Source organism: Giraffa tippelskirchi, chromosome 4 (assembly GCF_054371585.1).
Source record: "Giraffa tippelskirchi isolate mGirTip1 chromosome 4, T2T-mGirTip1v1.2.pri, whole genome shotgun sequence".
Lineage (NCBI taxonomy): Eukaryota > Metazoa > Chordata > Mammalia > Artiodactyla > Giraffidae > Giraffa > Giraffa tippelskirchi.
In genome coordinates, this window is record NC_137278.1 from 195,408,336 (window position 1) to 195,435,958 (window position 27,623).

General features: G+C 40.1%; 1 protein-coding gene across 3 annotated transcripts in view; it reads left to right on the forward strand.

Annotated features, from left to right (window-relative positions):
- Positions 1 to 604: 604 nt before the first annotated feature.
- The window catches only part of NECAP1 (NECAP endocytosis associated 1), a 36,589-nt gene continuing 9,570 nt past the window's right edge, over positions 605 to 27,623 (forward strand). The window contains exons 1-8 of one of the 3 annotated variants that reach the window (XM_081587951.1): positions 605 to 708; positions 5,880 to 5,980; positions 6,138 to 6,242; positions 6,903 to 6,984; positions 7,775 to 7,883; positions 7,974 to 8,157; positions 9,940 to 10,042; positions 10,610 to 12,334. In XM_081587951.1, coding sequence (XP_081444077.1) covers positions 614 to 708; positions 5,880 to 5,980; positions 6,138 to 6,242; positions 6,903 to 6,984; positions 7,775 to 7,883; positions 7,974 to 8,157; positions 9,940 to 10,042; positions 10,610 to 10,658 — 828 coding nt within the window. In that variant the 5' untranslated portion in view covers positions 605 to 613 and the 3' untranslated portion in view covers positions 10,659 to 12,334. Of the gene's footprint in view, positions 709 to 5,879; positions 5,981 to 6,137; positions 6,243 to 6,902; positions 6,985 to 7,774; positions 7,884 to 7,973; positions 8,158 to 9,939; positions 10,043 to 10,609; positions 12,335 to 27,623 lie in introns of those variants that run through there. The other 2 variants (XM_081587952.1, XM_081587953.1) reach the window with 2 other exon arrangements.

Here is a 27,623-nt window from a genome sequence, read left to right on the forward strand (position 1 = left end):
TGAAAGTGTGGCAGGCTATTTCAACAGGTGCCATTCTCGAAACTCAGAGATAAAAAGGAGTTATTATAAGGCAATGGATCAGCCCCGGCATTTTTGAAGTTTGGACTTTGGAAGATTAAAATCCACCATGTCTAGGCCTGGGTCATACACTTTCTTTAGGTATCCAATTTGGGATTACAGACCCGCGGATACCTCTTTTCTGCTTGGAAACTACGGTTAAGAAGTGACTCTTGGAAGAAAAAAAACTCGCCAGGCTTCAAGAAGGTAGTCGTTCTCCCAGAGCACTGCTGGTACCTGCCGAGAGCAAGATGGCGCTTTCCCTCCTCGCTTTTTGAGGATGGAGATATCCTTAACGTGAATCACGCACTTGGAGGGCATCCTTGCCATTATCCAAGATGGTGATTCACGCAACCTCACCGTTTCCAGGTTTCAACATGGCTTCCGCAACTCGCGCCAACGGAGGTTAATCTCAGTAAGCCCGCGGAACTCTCGAGGAAGTAGCGTCAGCGGAAGTGCGTAAGCGGAAGTTGTTTTAGAACTCAACTTCCCCGGCTCTACGTCCCGCCCCCCCGGCTGACGCCCCGCCCCCAGCGGCCCATTGAGCAGAGCCAAGATGGCGTCCGAGTTGGAGTACGAGTCTGTACTGTGTGTGAAGCCTGACGTCAGCGTCTACCGGATTCCGCCTCGGGCCTCCAACCGCGGTTACAGGTACTAACTTCGAGTCACTGCGGCACGCGCGCACCCGGTCGGGGTTGACACCTTGTTTCTCAGGTAGCAGGCCGCCCGTCCCTGCCATTGCTGCCTCTGGATTGTTACCTTGCTAGCCTGGCCACCTGGGTTGTTGTCATCCTTTCCCCCTGCTGTTCCCCCCACTCTGGACTGCCGACAGCCTTGTTTCCGCCTTTTAAAAATTACCATCCTGTACCCTTCCACCGCTCTCCCCCCACCCGGGCCCCTCTGGGTTATCATCTGCTCCCCATTATCCTCCTGTCGTGTCTGCGCCTTGACTAGTCACCTTTCCTTCGCTCATCCCTGCGTCCTTCAGGTTGTCATCCTTAATCTTCCCATCCCTCCCTCCCCCCGCAACCCCCATTTCCAATACCTCGTGCGCATTTGTTGGTGATTTGTGTCGTAGGCCCCTCTCTGGATGAGATAATTTGTCTTTTGTGCAGTTCAGTCTTGACACCAAATACCACCATCCACCATATGATTTTTCCCTTCAGCTCTTTTGTCAGTGGGCAAATGATGGCAAGTTTTCCAGTGGTTGTCTAGTCTGTTTCTCTTCAATGTATTTTCTATTTATTGAAGATATTATAGTATAGGTGATACTATAGTATTTTCAAACCTTCCTTCCCTCTTAACTTCTCATATAGCTTTTACTTTCAGAGTTAACACAGCATTTTATCTGGAGGGCTAATTAACCACCTTGTAATCCAATGACTATGAGGGCCTTAGGATGCTGTCCAAAGTTACAGTCATGCAGTCCAAAGACTTAACATGCAACTCACTGGGTTACCTGTTAAAAAATATGAGTATGAGCCGCAATTTAACAGCTGTGTGATTTGAGACAAATCTTTCAGCCTCTCCAAGCCTAAGTTTTCTCATCTGTAAAATAGAAAAAAAAGGGGGGGGGTGATAATAAAACCTTCTCTAGCTATGTACCTTTAGAAGTTTTTGGAGGGTTAAATGAAATCATAATAAATGTGAAAAATAATTAAAAATTAATTTCCTAAAAAGAATTTAGTAAACAGTAAAGCAGTCTATAAATATAATGTTTTGATTTCTCTCTCTGACTCACATCACCAGCATGATTTTCCTCTTGGCACTTGTTACCTTGGCTTAAAAATTACCCTCTCCCTGTGTCTTATGTTGTACTTCTTATCAGAGGTTCATTCATCCTGAATCAGTATCTTTGTGGTTGCTGACCTGTGCACTATACCCTGTGGGTTGTACCTTAAAAGGTAATCCTAATTTCAAGCTTTCAGTCAGACCCCAGCTGACCCCGAATAAGACTCTACATGCTTTTTGATGATAGTCACAGAGATTAATACCTGTGAGTCAGCTGAGACCTCTCCTCCTTTGGCCAGCCTTCCTTGACCTTTCTGTTCTGGCTTAGGTGTGCTCTGCGTGCCTCCATAGTACCTGCTCTTGACTCTATCACTTGCCTTCCTTCTGTGTTCTAATTGGTTGTTTGTTCTTCCAGTTTTCCAGACTAGACCATGAACAACTTGAGGTCTTCTTAAACTTTAGAAGATCTTTTAAACATTTTCTAGGATCTAGCACAGTTTCCTGCACATAGTGGAGACTCTGTAAATGTTGGCTGAAAAGAATTAATAGGTTACACTTAAATTAGCATTGTTTGATCTGTTAAATATGGTAAAATAGCTGATGACCTCTAACTTTAGGTATTAAAACTTCCTAAAAGATATGATACACATTTAAGTGGATTTCAGTTCTTTTTCAGTCCGACTCATTCGGACCCCATGAACTGTAGCCTGCCAGGCTCCTCTGTCTATAGAATTCTCCAGGCAAGAATACTGGAGTGGGTTGCCATTCCCTTCTCCAGTGGATCTTCCTGACCCAGGGATTGAACCCGAGTCTCCTGCATTGCAGGCAGATTCTTTACCGACTGAGCCACCAGGGAAGCCTTTTTCTTTTGCTTCACGCTTTTAAAAACACCTTTTACCCATCTGCATTCTCTATCTTCACTTTTACTTTATCCTTTATTCTTATGTCAGTTAACTGCTCTGAGCCATCAAAGCAATTTCTTAATTTTCCTCTTTTACCCTTTTTCTTGTCATTCTATGTTTTCCATGCTTATTACTAACATTTTATCCTACAAGAGGCTTATTTATATCAACCACTGTTAGTGAAGAGAGCAGAATTAAGTTTGAATTGTGAATCTCATTTATTTTCTGGGTTACCTCTAGCAAGTCACTTAAATCTTTTGAACTTTAGTTTTCTCATCTATAAAGATGGGTATAATATTATTTACTTTGTGAGATTCTTTCAGTTTTCACAAGAATGGGCATAATAACTCCTGGAACAGGTGCTTGATAAATAGTACTTTTCTGTCTTTGTGTCTGTGTAATCTTTTTTGTTGTTTACCAGAACTCATTTTATATTATGAGCATAATTTATTCTCTAGGCTGCCATTAAAGGAAAAACTGGACTTTATAGGAAGTGGGAGAAATGCTTTCTTTGAGATGAGAGGGAATAATTGACTTTGATTCACCTGTATAAACTGTTGATTCACCTGTAAAGCTGTTGCTTCTCAGACTTTCACTGACCAGACTTACAGAAGGAGAATTTAGGTTGATGGGAAACTTATAAATGATTAGAAAATGGTTCTTAACCTGTAAAACCTTTTTTTATTTATCATTACCCTTCTCCTCAACTAATTTAATGTAATGAAAAGAATGCTAGACTTTGAAGTTAAGGATTGTTACTGTGCTATATTGTCCTTTTCTTCATTTAGAGAGAGACAGTAGGTTTTTCAATCTCCAGCCTTCTTAGTGAGCTTCCCTAGTGGCTCAGGATGTGGGTTCGATCCCTGGGTTGGGAAGATCCCCTGGAGAAGGAAATGGCAACCCACTCCAGTATTCTTGCCTGGGAAGTCCTATGGACAGAGGAGCCTGTCAGGCTACAGTCTGTGGGGTCCCAAAAGAGTCACACACGACTGAGTGAATGAACAGCAACAACACAGTAGGCTTTCATGCCTATTCCATATAGCTGCTGTAAGATTTATTGCCAAGGTAGACGAAAATATGTGAAGTCGGTTTTGAAGACCAGTAAAAACCATTAGTACCCCTGGCTAGGTCTGGGGAGTTGGAGAGGAGTTAAGGTTCAGGGCTGAGGGAAACTGCTGGGTGAATATCCATTCACTTACTGAGAATTTGTTAAATATTGGCCACCAGACATACAAATAAACCAAGGAACCTGTCCAAAGAAGCGCATCTGGTAAACTTGTTCCTAGTATTTTCAGTAGCCCATTCACACTATGTCTACCTCATGACAGAAGAGTGGAGTAAATAACGGCTCATTAAAAAATTTAATAGACAAGGACTTCTAGAGTGCGCTCTGAACTGGATCATATTCAGGTACTTGGGGGTCTTTGAGATAGGACATCAAGAGAGAAGGGCATGACAAAGATGTATGTTGTAAAATCCTGTTCAGAATTTGTCCTAATTTAAATTTTCATGTCTTCCTGTCCACCATTTGTTTACCATTTTGTTAAACGTATGTTTACCCAGGTATACTTGATTGTTACCTTCTTAACTGCAGGTGTTAGTCTCTAGGTTCCCAAGGGATGAGTTACTAACTGTCACCTTGCCCTCCCTTTTCCATACTGCTTGCAAAACAGAATCACAAATGCAGTGTTTTGTAAAATTGGTTCATGTTTAAATAATGTCTTAGATTTCATTCAAATTCATCTAGAACACAGATTATAAGTATTCAGTGTTTTGTAATGTTTCCATTTGTATCTCTAATCTACATGTCTTCCTGAAGTTCAGCTTCTTATATTCACATGTATACTCTGTATCTCCTCTTGAAAATCTATTAGACATCTCAGACTTAACAGAGCCAATGCTGAACTACTAATCTTTCTTTCCAGAGATGTTCTACCTGTAGTCTTTCTCATCTCAATTATTGGCAACTCCTCTGTTCAGGCTAAAAACCTTGACGTCCTCCTTGACTTTGTCTTTGGTGCCTCTCTTTCTCTTCTACTTTGCATCCATTCGTTAGAAAATCCTGCTGCCTTTGCTTTAAATATATCCATGGTCTACCCACTTCTGCTCCTTTCTCTTCCTAGTCACCATGGTGACTCCCCCAGATTACTACAGTAGTCTCTTAACTAATCCCCAGCTTCAGCATTCGTATCGCTGCATCTCTGCCCTGTGCAGCAAAGTAATCCTTTTGAAATAAAAGGGAGATCATGTCACATCTCTGCTTTAATGGCTTCTCCTTCACTCAGACTGAAAGCTAGAGTTCTTAGAGTGGCCTGTGAGACCCTACATGATCTGTCCCTCAGTTAGTTCTCCCACCTCATCTCTTTCTGTATTCTAATCACAGCGGCTTCCTTGCTTGAGGGCAATATAGCAGGCTTGCTCCCATCTTAGCATCTTTGCACCAGCTGTTTCCTACACCTGGAATGCTTTTCCTCCAGATATCTGCATGAGTAACTCTCACTTCCTTCATGTTTTACCTTGTTAGTCAGGCTTGCCCTGACCACCCTTTTGAAAGCTGCAACCTATTCATTCTCCCACTACCTTCCTGAGCTCCTTTTTCTGCCCTGGCATTTTCTTTTTACCTTAGCATTTAGCACCTTCTGAGCTATTAATGATTTTACATATTTACTGTTTCTTTTTTATTATCTATCTCCTGTAAGCTTCATGACAGCTTTCAACTTTGTTGCCTCTTGTATCCCAAGTACTTAGAATAGTGCCTGTGACTTAATACACACTCTGTAAATATTGGTTGAATTCAGTGAAAGATAATACATTTAGGGATTTGGGAGTCTTCTGTTACCCAGTATATTTCGTTTAGTAGGCTTTGTTGTTCCCTGATCAGCAGAATACTATTACGTAAATAGTGTCATTGTGATAAATTTTTAAATTGCTTTTTTTTGGTAATTTTACATATTTTTATTGATACTTACTGGACTTCAGTAGTAACATTTCTTCTATTTGCTTTGGACTGTGTGTAACCTGAGGCATCTTTGTAGAGAGAATCATGAGTTAGTCTTTTGATTATTTAATAGGCAGGAAAAGTAAGTAATTCAGGACAGGGAAATAGAAATATGGCAAATGATTGTGTGTAGGTTTTCGGTACATTAAAGATGGACCGGAGGCCTGAGACTTTCCATTTTTCTATCCTAGGGCATCCGACTGGAAATTAGATCAACCTGATTGGACTGGTCGCCTCCGAATCACTTCAAAAGGGAAGGTTGCTTATATCAAACTCGAGGATAAAGTTTCAGGTAATCTACTGGTGACCCTCTACCATATTAAGGATATTGGTTTGGTGTTTTTTTTTATAAATATCTTCAAATTGAGGACTGGAATGGAAATACTTGCTAATTGAATTTTAGACTTTTTGCTTCCTTTGCTTAAAGAAGTCTTTTTCTTACCTGTCAGGGGAACTGTTTGCTCAGGCACCAGTAGAACAATATCCTGGTATTGCCGTGGAGACAGTGACTGATTCCAGCCGCTACTTTGTAATCCGGATCCAGGATGGAACTGGTAAGGGGTTGGGGATTTTGAATGAATTGAGATTCAGAAAATAGTTAATGCACATCGACGGAAGTGTGTGCATTTATCTTACTTCAGTTTACTAAAATTTTGTTTTCTTTGTCCAAAGTTAACTCCAGTTGCTAGAAGGATTAACATGTTATTTGTAATAGTTATAAACACAAGTTCAAGAGGTGATTAAAAGTAGACATAAATAAATCAGAACATATGTCTAACCAAAGAACTGGCAAATACTGCCTGTTCATTGTTGCAGAGTTTTTGGTGGAACTACTTTACATCATTTGTGTTTATGGCAGGCATCTTTTCTCCAGTCAAAAGCTGGCAGACTTTTTTCTAAAGACACAAGATAATAAACATTTCAGGTTGTCTGGGCCACATGGTCTCTCACAGCCACTCAGTTCTGTCACTGTGGTATGAAAGCTGCTGTGGATAATATGTAGGCAAACTGGCATGGCTTTGTTCCAGTGAAATTTTATTTACAAAAACAAGCTCTGGCAGCATTTGGCCCATGAGCTGCATGCAGTTTGCTAATCCTGAGAGAATCTTTCACATTCACAGAGGTTGTCTAGTTATGGTAACTATTATATTTTCATTGGGTAGCATTTGCCCCAAGCATGCTTCCTGTTGGGAGGATTCCTATCTTTTTCACAGGGCGAAGCGCTTTCATTGGCATTGGCTTCTCAGATCGGGGTGATGCCTTTGACTTCAATGTCTCTCTGCAAGATCACTTCAAGTGAGTGAAGCGTGTCCTGAGTTACCAGGTTGAGTGTGTGGGGAATGCTGCCCCTCCATTGAGTGGGTACTGTCTCTTACCTCTTGCTTTCTTTACTTGGTAGACTAGGTCTTGTGACTATGAATCATCCCGTTCACTGTTTTCTTCCATTATCTTTGTATCTCTTCTCTCCTTATAGCTGGAATATGTTTTTAATCCACTATACACTGGTTTGAGAAGATGCTGCTATTTATTCCTCTGGGGAATTTTCCCATAGCTCTTAGGGGGCTGAGGAGGGGGGTAACAGTAACAGCAGGGCTTTCTGTGAGATAGTGGGGAGTTACATGGCAGATTTGTCACTACATGTAACTGACACGTTTTGTGCCTGTTGTGGTATTTCTTCAGCCCATTTGCTTTTGGCTTAGGTGTAGTGAATAGCACCATGCACACTGGTAGAAAAGGGCAAGTTTTTCTGCCTCAGAACTTTCTGAAGTTGTGGAAAGCCACCCAGTCAGTGAGGGGGGCAACCAGCATGCCCCGTCTGGGGTGGCCCTCAATCACGGGGATGGAAATTGGTGGCCAAGTGTCCTCTTGTGGAGGGACACGTTTAATCTGCCATTGTGTATAGTTCCCCAGTGGTATTGAACTCCAGTTGCCCTCTTTCTTGGCTTTTTTTTCCTTTCCTTTCTATGTCTCATGTTCCCTTACTCTGCTTTCTGTAATCATGTTTCAGATAAGTTAGCCTCAGATTGGTGTGTCAAACTCTTCTCTCAGGGAATCCCAGTTAAAATAATGTACCCTTTTATTGAAGGTGGGTAAAACAGGAATCTGAGATTTCCAAAGAATCTCAGGAAATGGATAGTCGTCCCAAGTTGGATCTGGGCTTCAAGGAAGGGCAGACCATCAAGTTGAGTATTGGGGTGAGTATGGTCCCCCCCACCTCTCCTTGTATTTCCATAAGCCTATGACTTCTCTTTCTTTTTCTCACCTTCCGTTTTTTTCTTTTGTAGAACATTACAACCAAGAAAGGAGGTGCTTCTAAGCCCAAGACTGCAGGGACTGGGGGCCTCAGCTTACTCCCACCCCCACCTGGAGGCAAAGTCACAATTCCCCCTCCATCCTCCTCAGTTGCCATCAGCAATCATGTCACTCCACCACCCATACCAAGATCCAATCATGGAGGTAGTGATGCAGGTAAATCTCTCTAGTACTTTTAACTTTGAGAAATCATAGCTTAAGGTTTTATTGGTAATACCTGTTTGCCAAGGAGAGTGTCAGTGGTTTCGCTATTAAAGGCACTTGGCACTGACAAGTTGACTCTGGCGGCCTCCAGCAATGGATTAAAGCTTTTCTAGTGAGCTGAGAGTCATGGTATCTTGTTGATTCTTTGGCTAAAAATGGGTAGATATTGAAAAGACTGTTTCCTTCATTGGACCTTGGTGAAATGCTGGTAGGCCCAAGAGTCGGATGGACGAAGATTTTGGTCATAGCTTTGTTACTTTTTATCTAGATGTGTTTGGTAACATTTAGGTTCTGTGAGTCTTAGTATCCTTACCTGTAAGATGGAGATGTAAAACTTAGCCCAAGACTCTGAGGGTAAAATGATGTGATGGCACCTAGCTCAGTACTTGGCATGTAGTTATCATTCAGTGAATGTTATTTCTCAATCCTTTCCATTTCTTCACAGGGCAGTTGAGAGGAAATTAGACAACATCTGGGTTAATGAGTATATTTTTGTTTTTCCTTACTGTCTAGTGGGAAACAAGAAGAGATATAGTCATTTCCGTTTAAAAGATGAGAAATTAGAATTTGAAAAGGAATTTTCCTGAGATTAGAGAACATAGTGTTAGAATCTGGCAGTTATAACTTATATCATTAATTAGTTAATTATAATTTAATATTATTTGTTTAAAATTATATCATTAATCAATTATAAGTGATTGCTTATAGGAGCAGACTTTCTCTTTCTGGAATTTTTGAGGTAAAAGTGGTTATAGGCTACTTCTTTTGGTAAGTGTTGCCAGAAGGCACTGAGGATAATATCTAAGGTTTATTTATTTTTATTTTTTTAAATTAAACCTTTTGTTATGAAATAATTCTAGTTTCACATGCAACTGTAAAAAATAAGAAATCCCATGTACTCTTGACCCAGTTAACCTCAATGGTAACATTTTGCAGAATTGACAGTGAGACTGTCTACTGATCTTCCTTAGATTTGTTCATGGTTAGGTATTCTCATTTGTGTGTGCAGTTGACCCTTGAACAATGCAGAGCTTTTGTGCGCTGACCACCTCTTGCCCACCCCTGTCCCGTGCAGTAGAAAATCTGTGTATAATTTCACAGTTAGCTCTCAATATCTGTGGTTCCATATTTATAGATTAAATTAACTACAGATCATATAGTACTGTACTGAGTGTTTATTGAAAAAAGTCCATGCGTAAGTGCATCCATGTGGTTCAAACCCACATTGTTTAAGGGTCAGCTCTAGTTCTGTGCAGTTTTATCAGGTGTAGGTTCCTGGATCCACCACCAGGCTCAGGACACCAAACAGTTCCACCAGGACAAGGACCCCTTGTGTCCCCCATTTTTAACCACACCTTCCTCCCTCTTCACCCTCTCCCCTGTTCCTAATCCTTGGCAATCAGTCACTAATCTGTCCTCCATCTCTTAATTTTGTCACTTCAGGAATGTTAATGGAATCATGCAGTGTATAACCTTTGGGATTGACTTTTCTCACTCAGCATGATTCCCTTGAGATTCACCAGGTTGTATTGATACATATCAATAGTCTGTGTATTGCTAAGTAGTAGTCCATCATATGGATGTACCACAGTATGTTTCACCCACAGAAGAACATCTGGGTTGACTGCATTTTTGGCTACTACAAGTAAAGTTGCTGTGAACTTGTGTGTAGGTTTTTGTGTGTTATAAGTTTATGTTTCCCTGTTTCTATTTCTTCTCTTACATTGTACTCAGGTATCCTTTTAGATTTGGATTCTCCTGCTCCTGTCACGACACCAGCACCAGCTCCAGTTTCTGCAAGCAATGACTTGTGGGGAGACTTCAGCACTGCATCTAGGTATCAGTGTAGGGAAACCACCATCCTCTGAACTGGGCTATCAGTGATGTGTGCCAGTCTAATAACATCTCTGATCTGGGGAAGCAGGGCATCTGTAGGTCACACATGGTGTTTGGCAGGAATTCTAGGTAAGGAGTGCAGTGCTGGGATGGTGGGATAAGATCACTGTGGGATGGAGCTTGGGCTTCCCCGGTGGCTCAGTGGTAAAGAATTCGCTTGCAGTGCCGGAGACACAGGAGACGTGCGTTTGATCCCTGGGTTGGGAAGATCTTCTGGAGAAAGGAATGACAACCTACTCCAGTATTCCTGCCTGGAGAATCCCATGGACAGAGGAGCCTGGCAGGCTGCAGTCCATGGGGTCACAAAGGGTTGGACACGACTGAAGCTACTTAGCACGCACACACGCAGGCAGGATGGAACTTGGGTAGCCTGGTGCCGGGCTTGGTGAGCAGAATTGCTCTGAAGTACAGTTTTAGGAATTCTGGGCAGAGATTTCTTGGAAACTTTTAAGAATGGAGTCCCTATCCTAATATGCTTCTGGCTGTCTCTGTTCTCCTCTCTTACCAGCTCTGTTACGAACCAGGCACCACAGCCATCCAACTGGGTCCAGTTCTGAAGAGCATTGGCGGGATGTTCAGGAGAGACATGAAGAATAACAATGACTTTGAGGGCACCAATCTGAGAGGGGGGGCTCGGAGCCACTTCCCTCCCCAGAACCAAAATTCTGGACAATCGTTCTCATAGCTTCTCCATTGCATTCAGGCTGGTGGTGTCACCCCCCGTGCTGTTCCTTGGAGTGCAGCCAAGAAAGTATTTCTCGGCTCCTGTTTGCTGTCAAGGCAGGGAAGCAGTGGGTCTTAATGATGCTTGTGGCTGCCTCTGTAGGGCTCAAAAGGCCAGGGTCTCTGAGGGGGGAATAGTCCCTACCGTCTCTAAAAATTTTCTCCATCTTTAAATTCTTATTTCAGAATCATCTCAAGACCCTGGCGTGCCTCTTTGTGAAGCCCTTTCTAGCAATTTCAGGGGAGACAAAAACCTTGGAACTTCTTTTCCATTAGCCGAAGACTCTAAAAATGGACAGACTGACCTCAGTGTTTACAGATTCAGAATTTTGATAGGGGGTAGGTGTGAGGAAAGACCTGCGTCCTGGGTCTCTGCTGTGTCCCCTCCCCCAGGCTTGTCCTGTTGAGTGAACATCCAGTGTGGGTGCAGCCCCCTTACCCTCTAGCGCGTTTACATGTCCCTTCCTGTGATAAGAGGGTTGTGTTTGTGGCGCTTCCACTCTTGTGTCTGTCGAACAATGCAGCATCTTTGACCAGTGGTTGTCTCTTGGAAGAAGGAGGCTCAAGGGGCAGTGTTTTCCTAGTTATATTCTAGAGAAACAGTCACTTTCTTGCAGCTCCATTTTGCTGCTGTCTCTGAAGCCTGGTGTTACTTTGTAACGGCCCCATTATTTGACCGAAAGTTTAAAGGGTTTGGGGTTTTTAACCTCATTTGTAGAGTAGAGAGGTTGAACGCACTTAACTGTTGATCAGTACCCACATTGCCTTGCTGCCTGGGTATCTGGCCCCTTTTCATAAACACTTACTTTTTGAATCCACCAGCTCTTCAGCAGAAAGCTGCTATATTACATATATTGTCATTGATGAAGGAAGCTGGAGAGCCATGGCTTTAGCTGTGATAGATTTTGCCCGGATGAGGGCTGTAATACTTGTCACCAGGGCTATGTGAGAAGCAAGTAGCTCCCCTGCCACTTTCCCTCTGTCTGCCCACCATTCCTTTTACAATGCTGTGAAGGGGTCTGGCTCTTGGGTGAACGGGCTCCAGCTATCTGATTTGTCAAGGGGCAATTTTGAGAGTGAAATGTGAGGATCTCACCTCTTCCCTTAGTACCTATTTGGATATGTACTGGCTGAAGGGAGTCCTTACGTTTAGTTTTTAAATAGATTCTCTCTCTTAGATTTTCTTCTTGGCTCTTTTTTAACTTTGGGTCCATTTTGTTTTCATTGCTTCTGGTTCCAGGCAGCTCTATTCTTACAGAGCCATGGCAGGACATTTAAAAATTCCAATAGAAAACACTAGAAGGAAAGTCTATAGAATCACTAGTGACTAATAACTACTGGGAACCTATTTTCTCAATCTTCCTGTATGTTGTGTTCTTTGTATTCTCAAGATGATAATATATTATGTATTTGAATTGCTGAAAAATTGAAAATGATGTTTAAGATATATGTATATAAAGCATATGTATGCTGTATTGGTGCAATAATGGTAATTAAAATTACGGAAAAAGGTAGCGTCTCTTTTGTCTTCTCATTTGCTTGCTTCCTTTTCTTTTTAATTTAACTGACCCAATATAGGTGGGCCAATAGGTAATAGAAGGACACTTTATTAACTCTTTTTCAAGAGATGGAGCCTTTAAGAGGTAAAGGCTTGACCTCTGTTCTCATGGCTCTCAACCCACAGAGGCTCGTTGTAGAGACAATTTGTTTTTATTATTTGCTGGTACAGTTTCATTTGCTTCAAGTTAGCTTCGTGATCTAGGCCACATTTCATATTCCAGAACTATGATGGGCAAAAATAAAGGGAATCAATGCTTGAGATAGAACTAAAGTGAGAGTCATAGACTTTGGAAGCCAGGATTTTGGAGTTGTCATTTAGTGATACTCACAGGAGATGAATCAGTGATATTGGTGCTTCTTTTTTCTCTTTTTTTCAATTTAACTCATAATGGGACTTCCCTGGTGGTCCAGTGGTTTAAGACTCCATGCTTTCAATGAAAGGGGTGTAGGTTCTCCAGAGGACCTTCCCAACCCAGGAATGGAACCCAGGTCTCCTGCATTGCAGGCGCATTCTTTACCAGCTGAGCCACAAGGGAAGCCCAAGAATACTGAAGTGGGTAGCATATCCCTTCTCCAGTGGATCTTCCTGACCCAGGAATTGAACCGGGATTCAATTCTCTGCCTTCAATGCAGGAGACGTAATTTCGATCCCTGGGTTGGGAAGATCCCCTGGAGGAGGGAATGGCAATTGACTACAGTATTCTTGCCTGGAGAATTCCTAAGGACAGAGGAGCCTGGCGGGCTACAGTCCATAAGGTCACAAAGAGTTGAACACGACTGAAGTGAGTTAGCATGCACATCATGGATAGGTAAACATTTATCCTGAACTTCAAGGGAGTTTTGGGGTAGAAAATGTGGACAATCCTTTTTCCAGCTCAACCCCCCTCAGACATTGACATCTGCCTTCAGGGTTGTCAGGTGAGCTTTTGTTAGCCCTCACTTCCTCCATTCTGATAACTTATAGTCTGCTTGCCTCTAGCTGCCTCAGCTCCATTCAGCTTCCATGTTGCCACCAGAACACCAGGGCTGAAACCAAACCCTACTCGTGCCCCTTCTTCCCCTACTCATTGATAACCTTTAACAATTGTCCTTCACTTGCAGATGAATGTCCAAAGTACCGCTTCATCCTCAACTCTCAGTTTTCCCTCTCAGTCTACTTCAGCACACTCACTCTTCATAAGCTATCAGCACTGTGGGCATTGCATGCTTACAGTTCCCTCTGCCTAGAATTGCCTCCCTTCTCTACCTGCTTGGTGAAACACCCTTCCTGTCCCAGAAGGATGGCTCAAGTGCTGCTCATGGAATGTTACTTATCCCCTCAGTCTGAAAGATGATCTTCCTTGCAATATGCTACTGGAGATGAGTGGAGAAATAACTCCAGAAAGAATGATGGGATGGAGCCAAAGCAAAAACGATACCCAGCTGTGGATGTGACTGGTGATAGAAGCAAAGTCTGATGCTGTAAAGAGCAATATTGCATAGAAACCTGGAATGTTAGGTCCATGAATCAAGGCAAATTGGAAGTGGTCAAACAGGAGATGGCAAGAGTGAACGTCGATATTCTAGGCATCAGCGAACTAAGATGGACTGGAATGGGTGAATTTAACTCAGATGACCATTATATCTACTACTGTGGGCAAGAATCCCTTAGAAAAAATGCAGTAGCCATCATGGTCAACAAAAGAGTCCGAAAAGCAGTACTTGGATGCAATCTCAAAAACGATAGAATGATCTCTGTTCGTTTCCAAGGCAAACCATTCAATATCGCAGTAATCCAAGTCTATGCCCTGACCAGTAATGCCAAAGAAGCTGAAGTTGAACGGTTCTATGAAGACCTACAAGACCTTCTAGAACTAACACCCAAAAAAGATGTCCTTTTCATTATAGGGGACTGGAATGCAAAAGTAGGAAGTCAAGAAACACCTGGTGTAACAGGCAAATTTGGCCTTGGAGTACAGAATGAAGCCGGGCAAAGGCTAATAGAGTTTTGCCAAGAGAACGCACTGGTCATAGCAAACACCCTCTTCCAACAACACAAGAGAAGACTCTACACGTGGACATCACCAGATGGTCGAAACCGAAATCAGATTGATTATATTCTTTGCAGCCAAAGATGGAGAAGCTCTATACAGTCAGCAAAAACAAGACTGGGAGCAGACTGTGGCTCAGATCATGGACTCTTTATTGCCAAATTCAGACTTAAATTAAAGAAAGTAGGGAAAACCACTAGTCCATTCAGGTATGACCTAGATCAAATCCCTTATGAGTATACAGTAGAAGTGACAGATTTAAGGGACTAGATCTGATAGTTAGAGTGCCTGATGAACTATGGACAGAGGTTTGTGACATTGTACAGGAGACAGGGATCAAGACCATCCCCATGGAAAAGAAATGCAAAAAAGCAAAATGGCTGTCTGAGGAGGCCTTACAGATAGCTGGGAAGAGAAGAGAAGTGAAAAGCAAAGGAGAAAAGGAAAGATATTCCCATCTGAATGCAGAGTTCCAAAGAATAGCAAGGAGCGATAAGAAAGCCTTCCTCAGTGATCAGTGCAAAGAAATAGAGGAAAACAACAGATTGGGAAAGACTAGAGATCTCTTCAAGAAAATTAGAGATACCAAGAGAACATTTCATGCAAAGATAGGCTCGATAAAGGACAGAAATGGTATGGACCTAACAGAAGCAGAAGATATTAAGTGGCAAGAATACACAGAAGAACTGTACAAAAAAGATCTTCACGACCCAGATAATCACAATGGTGTGATCACTCACCTAGAGCCAGACATCCTGGAATGTGAAGTCAAGTGGGCCTTAGAAAGCATTACTACCAACAAAGCTAGTGGAGGTGATGGAATCCCAGTTGAGTTCTTTCAAATCCTAAAAGATGATGCTGTGAAAGTGCTGCACTCGATATGCCAGTAAATTTGGAAAATTCAGCAGTGGCCACAGGACTGGAAAAGGTCAGTTTCATTCCAATCCCAAAGAAAGACAATGCCAAAGAATGCTCAAACTAACACACAATTGCACTCATCTCACATGCTAGTAAAGTAATGCTCAAAATTCTCCAAGCCATTGGAGAATTGCTTCAGCAATACGTGAACCGTGAACTTCCAGATGTTCAAGCTGGTTTTAGAAAAGGCAGAGGAACCAGAGATCAAATTGCCAATATCTGCTGGATCATCAAAAAAGCAAGAGAGTTCCAGAAAAACATCTATTTCTGCTTTATTGACTGTGCCAAAGCCTTTGACTGTGTGGATCACAATAAACTGTGGAAAATTCTGAAAGAGATGGGAATACCAGACCATCTGACCTGTCTTTTGAGAAACCTGTATGCAGGTCAGGAAGCAACAGAACAGGACATGGAACAACAGACTGGTTCCAAATAGGAAAAGGAGTACGTCAAGGCTGTATCTTGTCACCCTGCTTATTTAACTTATATGCAGAGTACATCATGAGAAATGCTGGGCTGGAAGAGACACAAGCTGGAATCAAGATTGCCAGGAGAAATATCAATAACCTCACATATGCTGATGATACCACCCTTATGGCAGAAAGTGAGGAAGAACTAAAGAGCCTCTTGGTGAAAGTGAAAGAGGAGAGTGAAAAAGTTGGCTTAAAGCTCAACATTCAGAAAACTAAAATGGCATCTGGTCCCATCACTTCATGGGAAATAGATGGGGAAACAGTGGAAACAGTGTCAGACTTAATTTTTTTGGGCTCCACAATCACTGCTGATGGTGATTGCAGCCATGAAATTAAAAGACGCTTACTCCTTGGAAGGAAGGTTATGACTAACCTAGATAGCATATTTAAAAGTAGAGACATTACTTTGCCAACAAAAGTCCATCTAGTCAAGGCTATGGTTTTTCCAGTGGTCATGTATGGATGTGAGAGTTGGACAGTGAAGAAAGCTGAGTGTCGCAGAATTGAGACTTTTGAACTGTGGTGTTGGAGAAGACTCTTGAGAGTCCCTTGGACTGCAAGGAGATCCAATCAATCCATCCTAAAGGAGATCAATCCTGGGTGTTCATTGGAAGGACTGATGTTGAAGCTGAAACTCCAATACTTTGGGCACCTCATGCAAAGGGTTGACTCATTGGAAAAGACCGTAATGCTGGGTAGGATTGGGGGCAGGAGGAGAAGGGGACGACAGAGGATGAGATGGTTGGATGGCATCACTGACTTGATGGACATGGGTTTGGGTAGACTCCGGAAGTTGGTAATGGACAGGGAGGCGGTTCATGGGGTCACAAAGAGTCGCACACGACTGAGCGACTGAACTGAACTGAACTGATTGAAATTCTCCTCTTAACTAATTTGTCACTTGTTGGGTATAAGGGTCATGTCTTCATTTTTATCTACTCAGTACTTCACATATGCCTTTCTAGGTAGTAGATACTCATTAAATACTTGTTAATGGTGATTTTAGAGAAGCGTGACTAGGAATCAGTAAGTTGGGCTTTTCCTTTTATGACTCATTCTCACTTTGGCTGTTGCTAGCTACATGCTGTCAAGTGTTCCTTGTATGCTTTGTCATAGTTGGCAGAAAGTCTCATTTGTATGCTCCAGAGTCAGTTAATATTAGGGCCCAAGAAAGTAGTGTTGAAGATGAATTTTCTTTTAGTACATAGACTCCATGGCCTGGGAAAAGGAAATCTGGATATCATGTAGGCCAGGGATGATGAATTTGGTGGCTTACTGTCTCAGTTATCACAACTGGCTAAGATTACATTGCACTTCAGTTATGTTTAGCTTTTTTTCTAGCTTTTAAGAAAAATCATTTCTGTTATTGCTTCTTAACCATACATAAGGAAAATACATATGGTTTGTGACTAGAACTCGTACTTATGAGCTCCCCATCAATCACACATTCTCTTGAGAAAGAAAGGAAATAGAAAGGACTTCTCCGATGATCCAATGGTTAAGAATCTGCCTGCCAGTGCAGGGGTCATGGGTTAAATCCTTGGTATGGGAAACCGCCACATGTCACTGGCCATTAAGCCCACGCACCACAACTACTGAGCCCATGCTCTGCAACGAAGAAGCCACCACAATGAGAAGCCCATTCACCCCAACTAGAGAGTATCCCCTACTCACTGCAACCAGAGAAAGCCCGCATGCAGTAATGAAGACCCAGCGTGGCCAAAATAAGTAAATAAATAGCAGATATATATAAAAAAGAAATAGGAAGAGAATTGCTTTTACTTGCAAGTCCCTTAAGTCTGGTAGAGTTTTCATAGCAACCATGGTTGAAATCATGTGGAGTGGTGCTTATTTCAGAATGAGAATTGTTATTTTCAGTCCCTTTTTGAAAATTATCAAGATATGGGGGTGATACGTTCTTTTTTAAAAAGCTCTAGTATACTAAAGACTACATCTGAGTCAGGATTAAAATAACTGTCCATTGAGACAATGTTCTTCCCTAAGATCAGTGTCATCTCCTCTGTTAAATACAATAGTGCATTAAGACCCATTGTAAATGCTTTTGTTTACTCTTTACATTAAATTAAAAAATTTAAAGTTTTTTTTATTGGAATATAGTTAATTCACCATGTTGTGTTAGTTTCAGGTGTATGACGAAGAGAATAAATTATGCATATGCATATATCTACTCTTAGATTCTTTCCCCATGTAGATCATTACAGAGTATTGAGTCAAGTTCCCTGTGCTCTACAGTAGGTCCTTATTATCTATTTTATATTTAGTAGTGTGTATATGTCAATCCCAATCTCCCAGTTTATCCCTCCCTCCCTACCCCCCATTATCATAAGTTTTGTTTGCTTTTTAATTTTTTTCTTACGTGTGTTCTGCCATGGTGCCTGTTATAGGAAAAAAAGTCATTGAAGCGATTTCTAGAAATGCTTTATCTGGCTGCATAGCAGCATGGGACCACTAGAGGGCGGGGGTCCTCTAGGAACTCTAACAGAACTGTAGGAACTACTGCTCAGATTTCCTGGTAGCTAGAGAGGCACTTAACAGACATAAATGAAGACAATCAAGGGACATTTTAGTTAAAGAGTCTAAACATGAACCCAATACAAAGATTTTTGGGACTATAGACAAACAGCTGTTTGGGTAGGCAGAAAATGAAGAACAGAGTAATATTTTCTTCAAATTTTAATACTTAAATAAATCTTTTTTGTGCTTAGTTCCTCAGTTGTGTCCAACTCTTTGTGATCCCATGGACTGTAGCCCACCAGGCTCCTCTGTCCATGGGCTTCTCCAGGCAAGAATACTGGAGTAGGTTGCCATTCCCTCCTCCAGGGAATATTCCCAACCCAGGGATCAAACCCAGGTCTCCTGCACTGCAGGTGGATTCTTTACCATCCGAGACATCAGGAAAGTCCAAATAAATCTTTGAATGGGGGATATACATATTAATTTTGATGACACCCTCTGCCCCCACCTTCCCCAGACAGAGGAGCCTGGCAGGGGCTACAGTCCTTGGGGTTGCCAAGAGTCGGACACAACTGAGCAGCTAACAGTTTTCTTTTCCCCTTCCTCAGTCCCACCAAAATAGGTGAATAATGGGCAGTAAATAGTACTGGTAAAAAATATGAACTTGGGAGGAGACAGATTGCCTTGGCACAAAATTTTGTCTGCCACTTACTGGCTTTTTGACCTTGGACAAGTTAACTCTTGTTTGCCTCAGTTTTCTCACATGCAAAATGAAGATAATAATTCCTACTTTATACAGTTGTCAGAATTCTGTTCAGTTCAGTTCAGTCGCTCAGTCATGTCTGACTCTTTGTGACCCCATGGACTGCAGCACGCCAGGCTTCCCATCCATTACCAACTCACGGAACTTTCTCAAACTCATGTCCATTAAGTCGGTGATGCCATCCAACCATCTCATCCTCTGTTGTTCCCTTCTCCTCCTGCCTTCAATCTTTCCCAGCATCAGGTTCTCTTCCGATGAGTTGTCTCTTGGCATCAGGTGGCCAAAGTATTGGAGAATCAGCTTCAGCATCAGTCCTTCCAATCCATATTCAGGACTGATTTCCTTTAGGACTGACTGGTTTGATCTCCTTGCAGACCAAGGGACTCTCAAGTGTCTTCTCCAACACCACAGTTCAAAAGAGTAGGTTAAAAACTTAAAGTGCTTAGAACAAGGGCTGGTGTATGGTAAACTCTGTTACTGCTTCTGCTACTGCTACTTGGCTGGCTCTTCTTTTAATTTATTTTTTATTGGAGTAGAGTTGCTTTATACTGTTGTGTCAGTTTCTGCTGCACGGCAAAGTGAATCAGCCATACATATGTCCCTTCTTTTTTTGATTGGCTGGCTATTCTAATCCTGGCTATCAACATGTGCAATAAGATAGTAAGTATAAGGACAAAATGATGAGAATTCCTTTCCTTTAAAAAAATTAATTAAAAATAGAACTACCATACAACCCAGCAATCCCATTGCTGGGCATACACACCAAGGAAACCAGAATTGAAAGAGACACGTGTACCCCAATGTTCATTGTAGCACTGTTTACAATAGCTAGAATGTGGAAGCAACTTAGATGTCCATTTGCAGATGAAAGGATAAGAAAGTTGTGGTACATATGCACAATGGAATATTAGTCAGCCATTAAAAAGAATGCATTTGAGTCAGTTCTAATGAGGTAGATTATTATTATTATTATTTTTTAATTTCTAAGGATGAACCATTTTAGTGGCATTTATTTATTTATTTATTTTTTAAAATAACTTTATTTATTTTTTAAAATAAATTTATTTATTTTTAAAAATAACTTTATTTATTTTTAAAAATAACTTTATTTATTTTAAAAATAAATTTATTTATTTTTAAAAATAAATTTATTTATTTTTTAAAATAACTTTATTTATTTTTTAAAATAAATTTATTTATTTTAGTTGGGGGCTAATTACTTTAAAACATTGTAGTAGTTTTTGCCATACATTGACATGAATCAGCCATGGGTTTACATGTGTTCCCCTGCCTGGACCCCCCTCCCACCTCCCTCCCCTTCCCATCCCTCTGGGTCATCGCATTGCCCCAGCCCTAGCATTTGTCTCATGCATTGAACTTGGAATGGTGTTCTGTTTCACATATGATAATATACATGTTTCAATGCTATTCTCCCAGAACGTCCTACCCTCACCTTCTGTCTCAGAGTCCATAAGACTGTTCTATGCATCTGTGTCTCTTATTCTGTCTAATGAGGTAGATTAAACTGGAGCCTATTATACAGGGTGAAGTAAGTCAGAAAGAAAAACACCAATATAGTATATTAACATGTATATATGGAATTTAGAAAGATGGTAATGATGACCCTGTACGAGAGACAGCAAAAGAGACACAGATGTAAAGAACAGACTTTTGGACTCTGTGGGAGAAGGCAAGGGTAGGGTGATTTGAGAGAATAGCAGTGAAGCATGTATATTACCATATGTGAAACAGATGACCAGTTCAAGTTTGATGCATGAAACAGGGCATTCAAAGCCGGTGCTCTGGGACAACCCAGAGGGATGGGATGGGGAGGGAGGTGGGAGGGGGGTTCGGGATGGGGAACACATGTACAACCATGGCTGATTCATGTCACTGTATGGCAAAAACCACCACAATATTATAAAGTAATTAGCCACCAATTAAAATAAATAAATTAATTAAAAAATTAATTTTCTTGGCATTTAATTGACATTTAATTAACTGTAAATGTTTAGGTGTACAAAATGTTGATTTGATACATTTTTTTGTACTAGCTAGTGTTAGCTAATACTTCTATCATGTCATGTAGTTGTCATTTCTCTTTTTTTTGTGGTGAGAACAATTAAGACCTAATCTGTTAGCAACTGTGAAGTTTATAATATTGTCTATACAGGCTTATCTCCTTTTATCACACTTGCAGATACTATGTTTTTTATGAATTGAAGGTTTATAGCGTCCATACATCGAGGAAGTCTATCAGTGCCATTTTTCAACATCACTGTGATAGTAAGGTGATTTGCTCACTTGGTGTCTCTGTGTCATGTTTTGGTAATTTTCAGTCATTTTTATATGTGTTATGACATCTGTGTGATATTACTACTGTGACTCACTGTAGGCTCAGATGATAGTTAATATTTTTTTAGCAATAAAGTATTCTAAAATTAAGGTGTGTATATTGTTTTTCAAGGTGTTTTTCACTAGACTACAGTATAGTGTAGACATTGGGCTTCCCTGGTGGCTCAGTGGTAAAGAACCTGCCTACCAATGCAGGAAACATAAGAGACACAGTTTAATCTCCAGGTTGGGAAGATCCCTTGGAAGAGGGCATGGCAACCCACTCCAGTATTCTTGCCTGGAGAATTCCATGGACAGAGAAGCCTGGTGGGCTACAATCCAAGGAGTTGCAAAGAGTCAGACATGACTGAAGTGATGTAGCACGCATGTATAGTGTACATATAACTTCTATATATATTGGGAAACCAAAAATTCTTGTAACTTTGTTGCAATATCCATTTATTCTGGTTATCTGGAACTGAAACTGGTTTCTGAAACTGGAACTGATTTCTCCAAGATATGCCTTTAATGATTGTGCTGGGCATTAGATTTCCAGAACTTAATTTAACTACTGATTGAAAGTTTACACCTTTAAACTGCACCTCCTCAGTTCCTCCATCTCCTAGCTTCTGGTAACCACCAGTCTATTTTCTGTTTCTACAAGTTTGGCTTTTTTAGATTCCATGTGTAAGTGGTATCATGAAATACAGTATTAATCTTTCCTGAACTTTTCTCACCTAGTGCAGCAATCTCAAGGTTTATCCATGTTGTTACCAATGGCAGAATTTCCTTCTTTCTCATGGCCAAATAGTATTATTTTGCATATGTATACCACATTTTCCTTATCCATTCACTGCAAATGGACTCTGTGGTTGGTTCCATATCTTGCTATTGTGACTAATGCTGCAATAAACAAGGGAGTGCAAATATCTGTTCAATATCCTGTTTTCATTTCCTTTGAGTATATACCCAGAAGTAGAATTCCTGACTCATATGGTAGTTCTATTTTTAATCTTTTAAGGAACTTCCATACTGTTTTCCATAGTGACTGTACCAGTTTGCATTTCCATGAAGAGTGTGCAAGGGGTTCCCCTTGATCCACAACCTCCCCAACATTTGTTATCTTTTATCTTTTGGATTTTGGCTATTCTAACAGATGTGCAGTGATATCTCCTTGTGGTTTTAATTTGCATTTCCCTGTTGATTAGAGATGTTGAGCATCATTTCATGTGAGTATGTCCTAAACATCACCCTTGCAGTCTGGGCCCCAACCCTAGGCCTCAGAACAGCATGAAATGGAAGTTGTTTCTTTGTGGTCTTGAGTCACACCAAGTTAGTCAGTTGCTTGTGACTCTAAAAAAAAAAAAAAGATCTGTTGGCCATCTGTATGTCTTCTTTAGAAAAATGTCTATTTAGTGCTTCTGCCCATTAAAAAAAATCAAATTGTTTTTAGGTTTTTTTGTGATGTTTTTGTTATTGAGTTGTATGAATTCTTTATGTCTTTTCTATATATACAAAGAGAGAATATATATAGAATATATATTCTGTATACATTTTCTTCTTATCAGATATATGGTTTGCAAATATTTTCTCCTCATCTGTAGGTTGTCTTTTCTTTTGTAGATTGTGTCTTTTGCTGTGCAGAAGCTTTTTAATTTGATGTAGTCCCACTTACTGATTTTTACTTCTGTTGCTTGTGCTTTTGGTGTGATATCTAAAAAACTGTGGTCAAGACCAATGTTAAGAAACTTCCTCCCTGTGGTTTCTTCTAGGAGTTTCATGATATCATATCTTATGTTTAAGTCTTTAATCTATAAAATTAACTTGAAATAAAGTTAATTTTGGGGAGTGGTGTCAGCGGTCCAATTTCATTTTTCTGCACATGATTATCGGTTTTCCTACTAAAGAGTTTTGTTGAAAAGACTGTCCTTTCCCACTTAGTATTCTTGGCTCCTTTGTTAAATATAGGTTGACTGTAAACGCAGAAGTTTATTTCTCCGATCTCTGCTTAGTTCCATTGTTCTATGTATCTCTTTTTATGCCAGTACTATACTCTTTTAATTATGATAGCTTTGTAGTATAATTTGAAATTAGGAAGTGTGATACCTCTGGCTTTCTTTTTTTTCCTCATGGTTGCTTTGGCTATTACTTTTTTGTGGTGTTTTGTGATTTCACACAAACCTTAGGATTCTTTTTTTTCTATTTCTGTGAAGAATGCCATTGGGATTTTGATAGAGGTTGTGCTGAATCTATAATTGGCTTGGGTAGTATGGATATCTTAACAATATTAATTCTTCCAATCCATGAACACAAGATAGCTTTCAATTTTTTTGTGTGTCTTCAGTTTCTTTAATCAAAGTTGTAGTTTTTGGTATGTAGAAATTTCACCCCCTTAGTTGAATTTATTCCTAAGTATTTTATTGTTTTTGGTGTTATTGTGAATGGGATTGCCATTTTTATTTCTTTTTTGGTAGTTTTATTTTTATATGTTTATTTTGTAACCTGCAACTTTACTGAAATGATTTATTAGTTCTAACAGTTTTTTGGCAGAGTTCTTAGGATTTTCTATATATAAGATCATATCATCTGCAGAGAAAATTTTCTTCTTCTTTTCTGATTTGAGTGATCTTTATTTTCTTTTCTTGCCCAATTGCTCTGTTTAGGACTTCTAGTACTCTGTTGAGTAGGAATGGTGAGAGTGGGCCCCCTTGTCTTGTTCGTGATCTTAGAGGAAAAGCTTTCAGCCTTTAATCATTGAGTATGATGTTAGCTGTGGTCCTGTCATATATGACCTTTATCATGTTTAGGTGTGTTCCTTCATACCCAATTTGTTGAGAGTTTTTATCCTGAAAGGATATTGTAATTAGTCAAATGCTTTTCCTGTATCCATTGAGATGATCCTGTGATTTTCACCTTTTATTTGATTAATGCAGTGTGTCACAGATAATAATTTGTATACATTGAACCATCTTTTACCCTAGGGATGAATCACACTTGATCATGGTGTACAGTCCTTTAAATGTGTTATTGAATTTGGCTTGCTAGTATTTTGTTGAGAATTTTCTATCCATATACATCAGTGACACTGGCATTTTCTTGTAGCATCCTCATCTTTGGTATCAAAGTAATGCTGGCCTTGTAAAATGGGTTCTAGAGTGTTGCCTCCTCTTGAATTTTTGGGAAGGATTTGAGAAGGATTGCTGCTAATTTTCTCTAAAATGTTGAGTGGATATTTGGGAAACCATCTGATTTGAGCCTTTTCTTTTGGGTAAGTTTATGATTACTGATTCAGTCTACTTATTTGTTATTGGTCTATTCAGATTTTCTATTACTTCCTGTTTCAGTCATGGTAAGCTACATGTTTCTAGGAATTTTTCTATTTTTCCAGGTTATCCAGTTTGTTGGTGTGCAGTTATTTATAGTAGTCTCTCATAATCCTTTGCATTTCTGTATGATCAGTTGTAATGTCCCACATTTCATTACTGATTTTATTTATTTGACTCTTCCCTTTTTTTTTCTCAGTCTTTCTTTTTTTTTTTTTTTTTATAAATTTATTTATTTTAGTTGGGGGCTAATTACTTTACAATATTGTAATAGTTTTTGCCATACATTGACATGAATCAGCCATGGGTTTACATGTGTTCCCCTTCTTGGACCCCCCACCCACCTCCCTCCCCATCCCATCCTTCTGGATCATCCCATTGCCCCGGCCCTGAGCCCTCGTCACATGCATCGAACATGGAATGGTGTTCTGTTTCACATATGATAATATACATGTTTCAATGCTATTCTCCCAGAACGTCCCACCCTCACCTTCTCCCTCAGAGTCCATAAAATTGTTCCATGCATCTGTGTCTCTTATTCTGTCTCGCATATAGGGTAATCGTTACCATCTTTCAAATTCCATATATATGCATTAGTATACTGTATTGTTGTTTTTCTTTCTAGCTTACTTCACTCTGTATAATGGGCTCCAGTTTCATCCATCTCAGTAGAACTGATTCAAATGTATTTTTTTAATGGCTGAGTAATATTCCATTGTGTATATGTACCACAGCTTCCTTATCCATTCGTCTGCTGATGGACATCTAGGTTGCTTCCATGTCCTGGCTATTGTGAACAGTGCTGCGATGAACATTGGGGTACACGCGTCTCTTTCAATTCTGGTTTCCTCGGTGTATATGCCCAGCAGTGGGATTGCTGGGTCATATGGCAGTTCTATTCCCAGTTTTTTAAGGAATCTCCACACTGTTCTCCATAGTGGCTGTACTAGTTTGCATTCCCACCAACAGTGTAAGAGGGTTCCCTTTTCTCCACACCCTCTCCAGCATTTATTGCTTGTAGACTTTTGGATAGCAGCCATTCTGACTGGTGTGAAATGATACCTCATTGTGGTTTTGATTTGCATTTCTCTAATAATGAGTGATGTTGAGCATCTTTTCATGTGTTTGTTAGCCATCTGTATGTCTTCTTTGGAGAAATGTCTGTTTAGTTCTTTGGCCCATTTTTTGATTGGGTCGTTTATTTTTCGGGAATTCAGCTGCAGAAGTTGCTTGTATATTTTTGAGATTAATTGTTTGTCTGTTGCTTCGTTTGCTATTATTTTCTCCCATCCTGAAGGCTGTCTTTTCACCTTGCTTATAGTTTCCTTCGTTGTGCAAAAGCTTTTAATTTTAATTAGGTCCCATTTGTTTATTTTTGCTTTTATTTCCAATATTCTGGGAGGTGGGTCATGGAGGATCCTGCTGTGATTTATGTCGGAGAGTGTTTTGCCTATGTTTTCCTCTAGGAGTTTTATAGTTGCTGGTCTTACGTTTAGATCTTTAATCCATTTTGAGTTTATTTTTGTGTACGGTGTTAGGAAGTGTTCTAGTTTCATTCTTTTACAAGTGGTTGACCAGTTTTCCCAGCACCACTTGTTAAAGAGATTGTCTTTTCTCCATTGTATATTCTTGCCTCCTTTGTCGAAGATAAGGTGTCCATATGTGCGTGGGTTTATCTCTGGGCTTTCTATTTTGTTCCATTGATCTATATTTCTATCTTTGTGCCAGTACCATACTGTCTTGATGACTGTGGCTTTGTAGTAGAGCCTGAAGTCAGGCAGGTTGATTCCTCCAGTTCCATTCTTCTTCCTCAAGATTGCTTTGGCTATTCGAGGTTTCTTATATTTCCATACAAATTGTGAGATGATTTGTTCTAGTTCTGTGAAAAACACCGTTGGTAGCTTGATAGGGATTGCATTGAATCTATAGATTGCTTTGGGTAGTATACTCATTTTCACTATATTAATTCTTCCAATCCATGAACACGGTATATTTCTCCATCTGTTTGTGTCCTCTTTGATTTCTTTCATCAGTGTTTTATAGTTTTCTATATATAAGTCTTTTGTTTCTTTAGGTAGATATATTCCTAAGTATTTTATTCTTTTTGATGCAATGGTGAATGGTATTGTTTCCTTAATTTCTCTTTCTGTTTTCTCAATATTGGAGTATAGGAATGCAAGGGATTTCTGTGTGTTAATTTTATATCCTGCAACTTTACTATATTCATTGATCAACTCTAGTAATTTTCTAGTAGAGTCTTTAGGGTTTTCTATGTAGAGGATCATGTCATCTGCAAACAGTGAGAGTTTTACTTCTTCTTTTCCTATCTGTATTCCTTTTATTTCTTTTTCAGCTCTGATTGCTGTGGCCAAAACTTCCAAAACTATGTTGAATAGTAGTGGTGAAAGTGGGCATCCTTGCCTTGTTCCTGACTTTAGGGGAAATGCTTTCAATTTTTCACCATTGAGGATAATGTTTGCTGTGGGTTTGTCATATATAGCTTTTATTATGTTGAGATATGTTCCTTCTATTCCTGCTTTCTGGAGGGTTTTAATCATAAATGGATGCTGAATTTTGTCAAAGGCTTTTTCTGAATCTATTGAGATAACCATATGGTTTTTTTCTTTCAATTTGTTAATGTGGTGTATTACATTGATTGATTTGCGGATGTTAAAAAAACCTTGCATTCCTGGGATAAAGCCCACTTGGTCATGATGTATGATCTTTTTAATATGATGTTGGATTCTGTTTGCTAGAATTTTATTAAGGATTTTTGCATCTATGTTCATCAGTGATATTGGCCTGTAGTTTTCCTTTTTTGTGACATCTTTGTCTGGTTTTGGAATTAGGGTGATGGTGGCCTCATAGAATGAGTTTGGAAGTTTACCATCTTCTGCAATTTTCTGGAAGAGTTTGAGTAGGA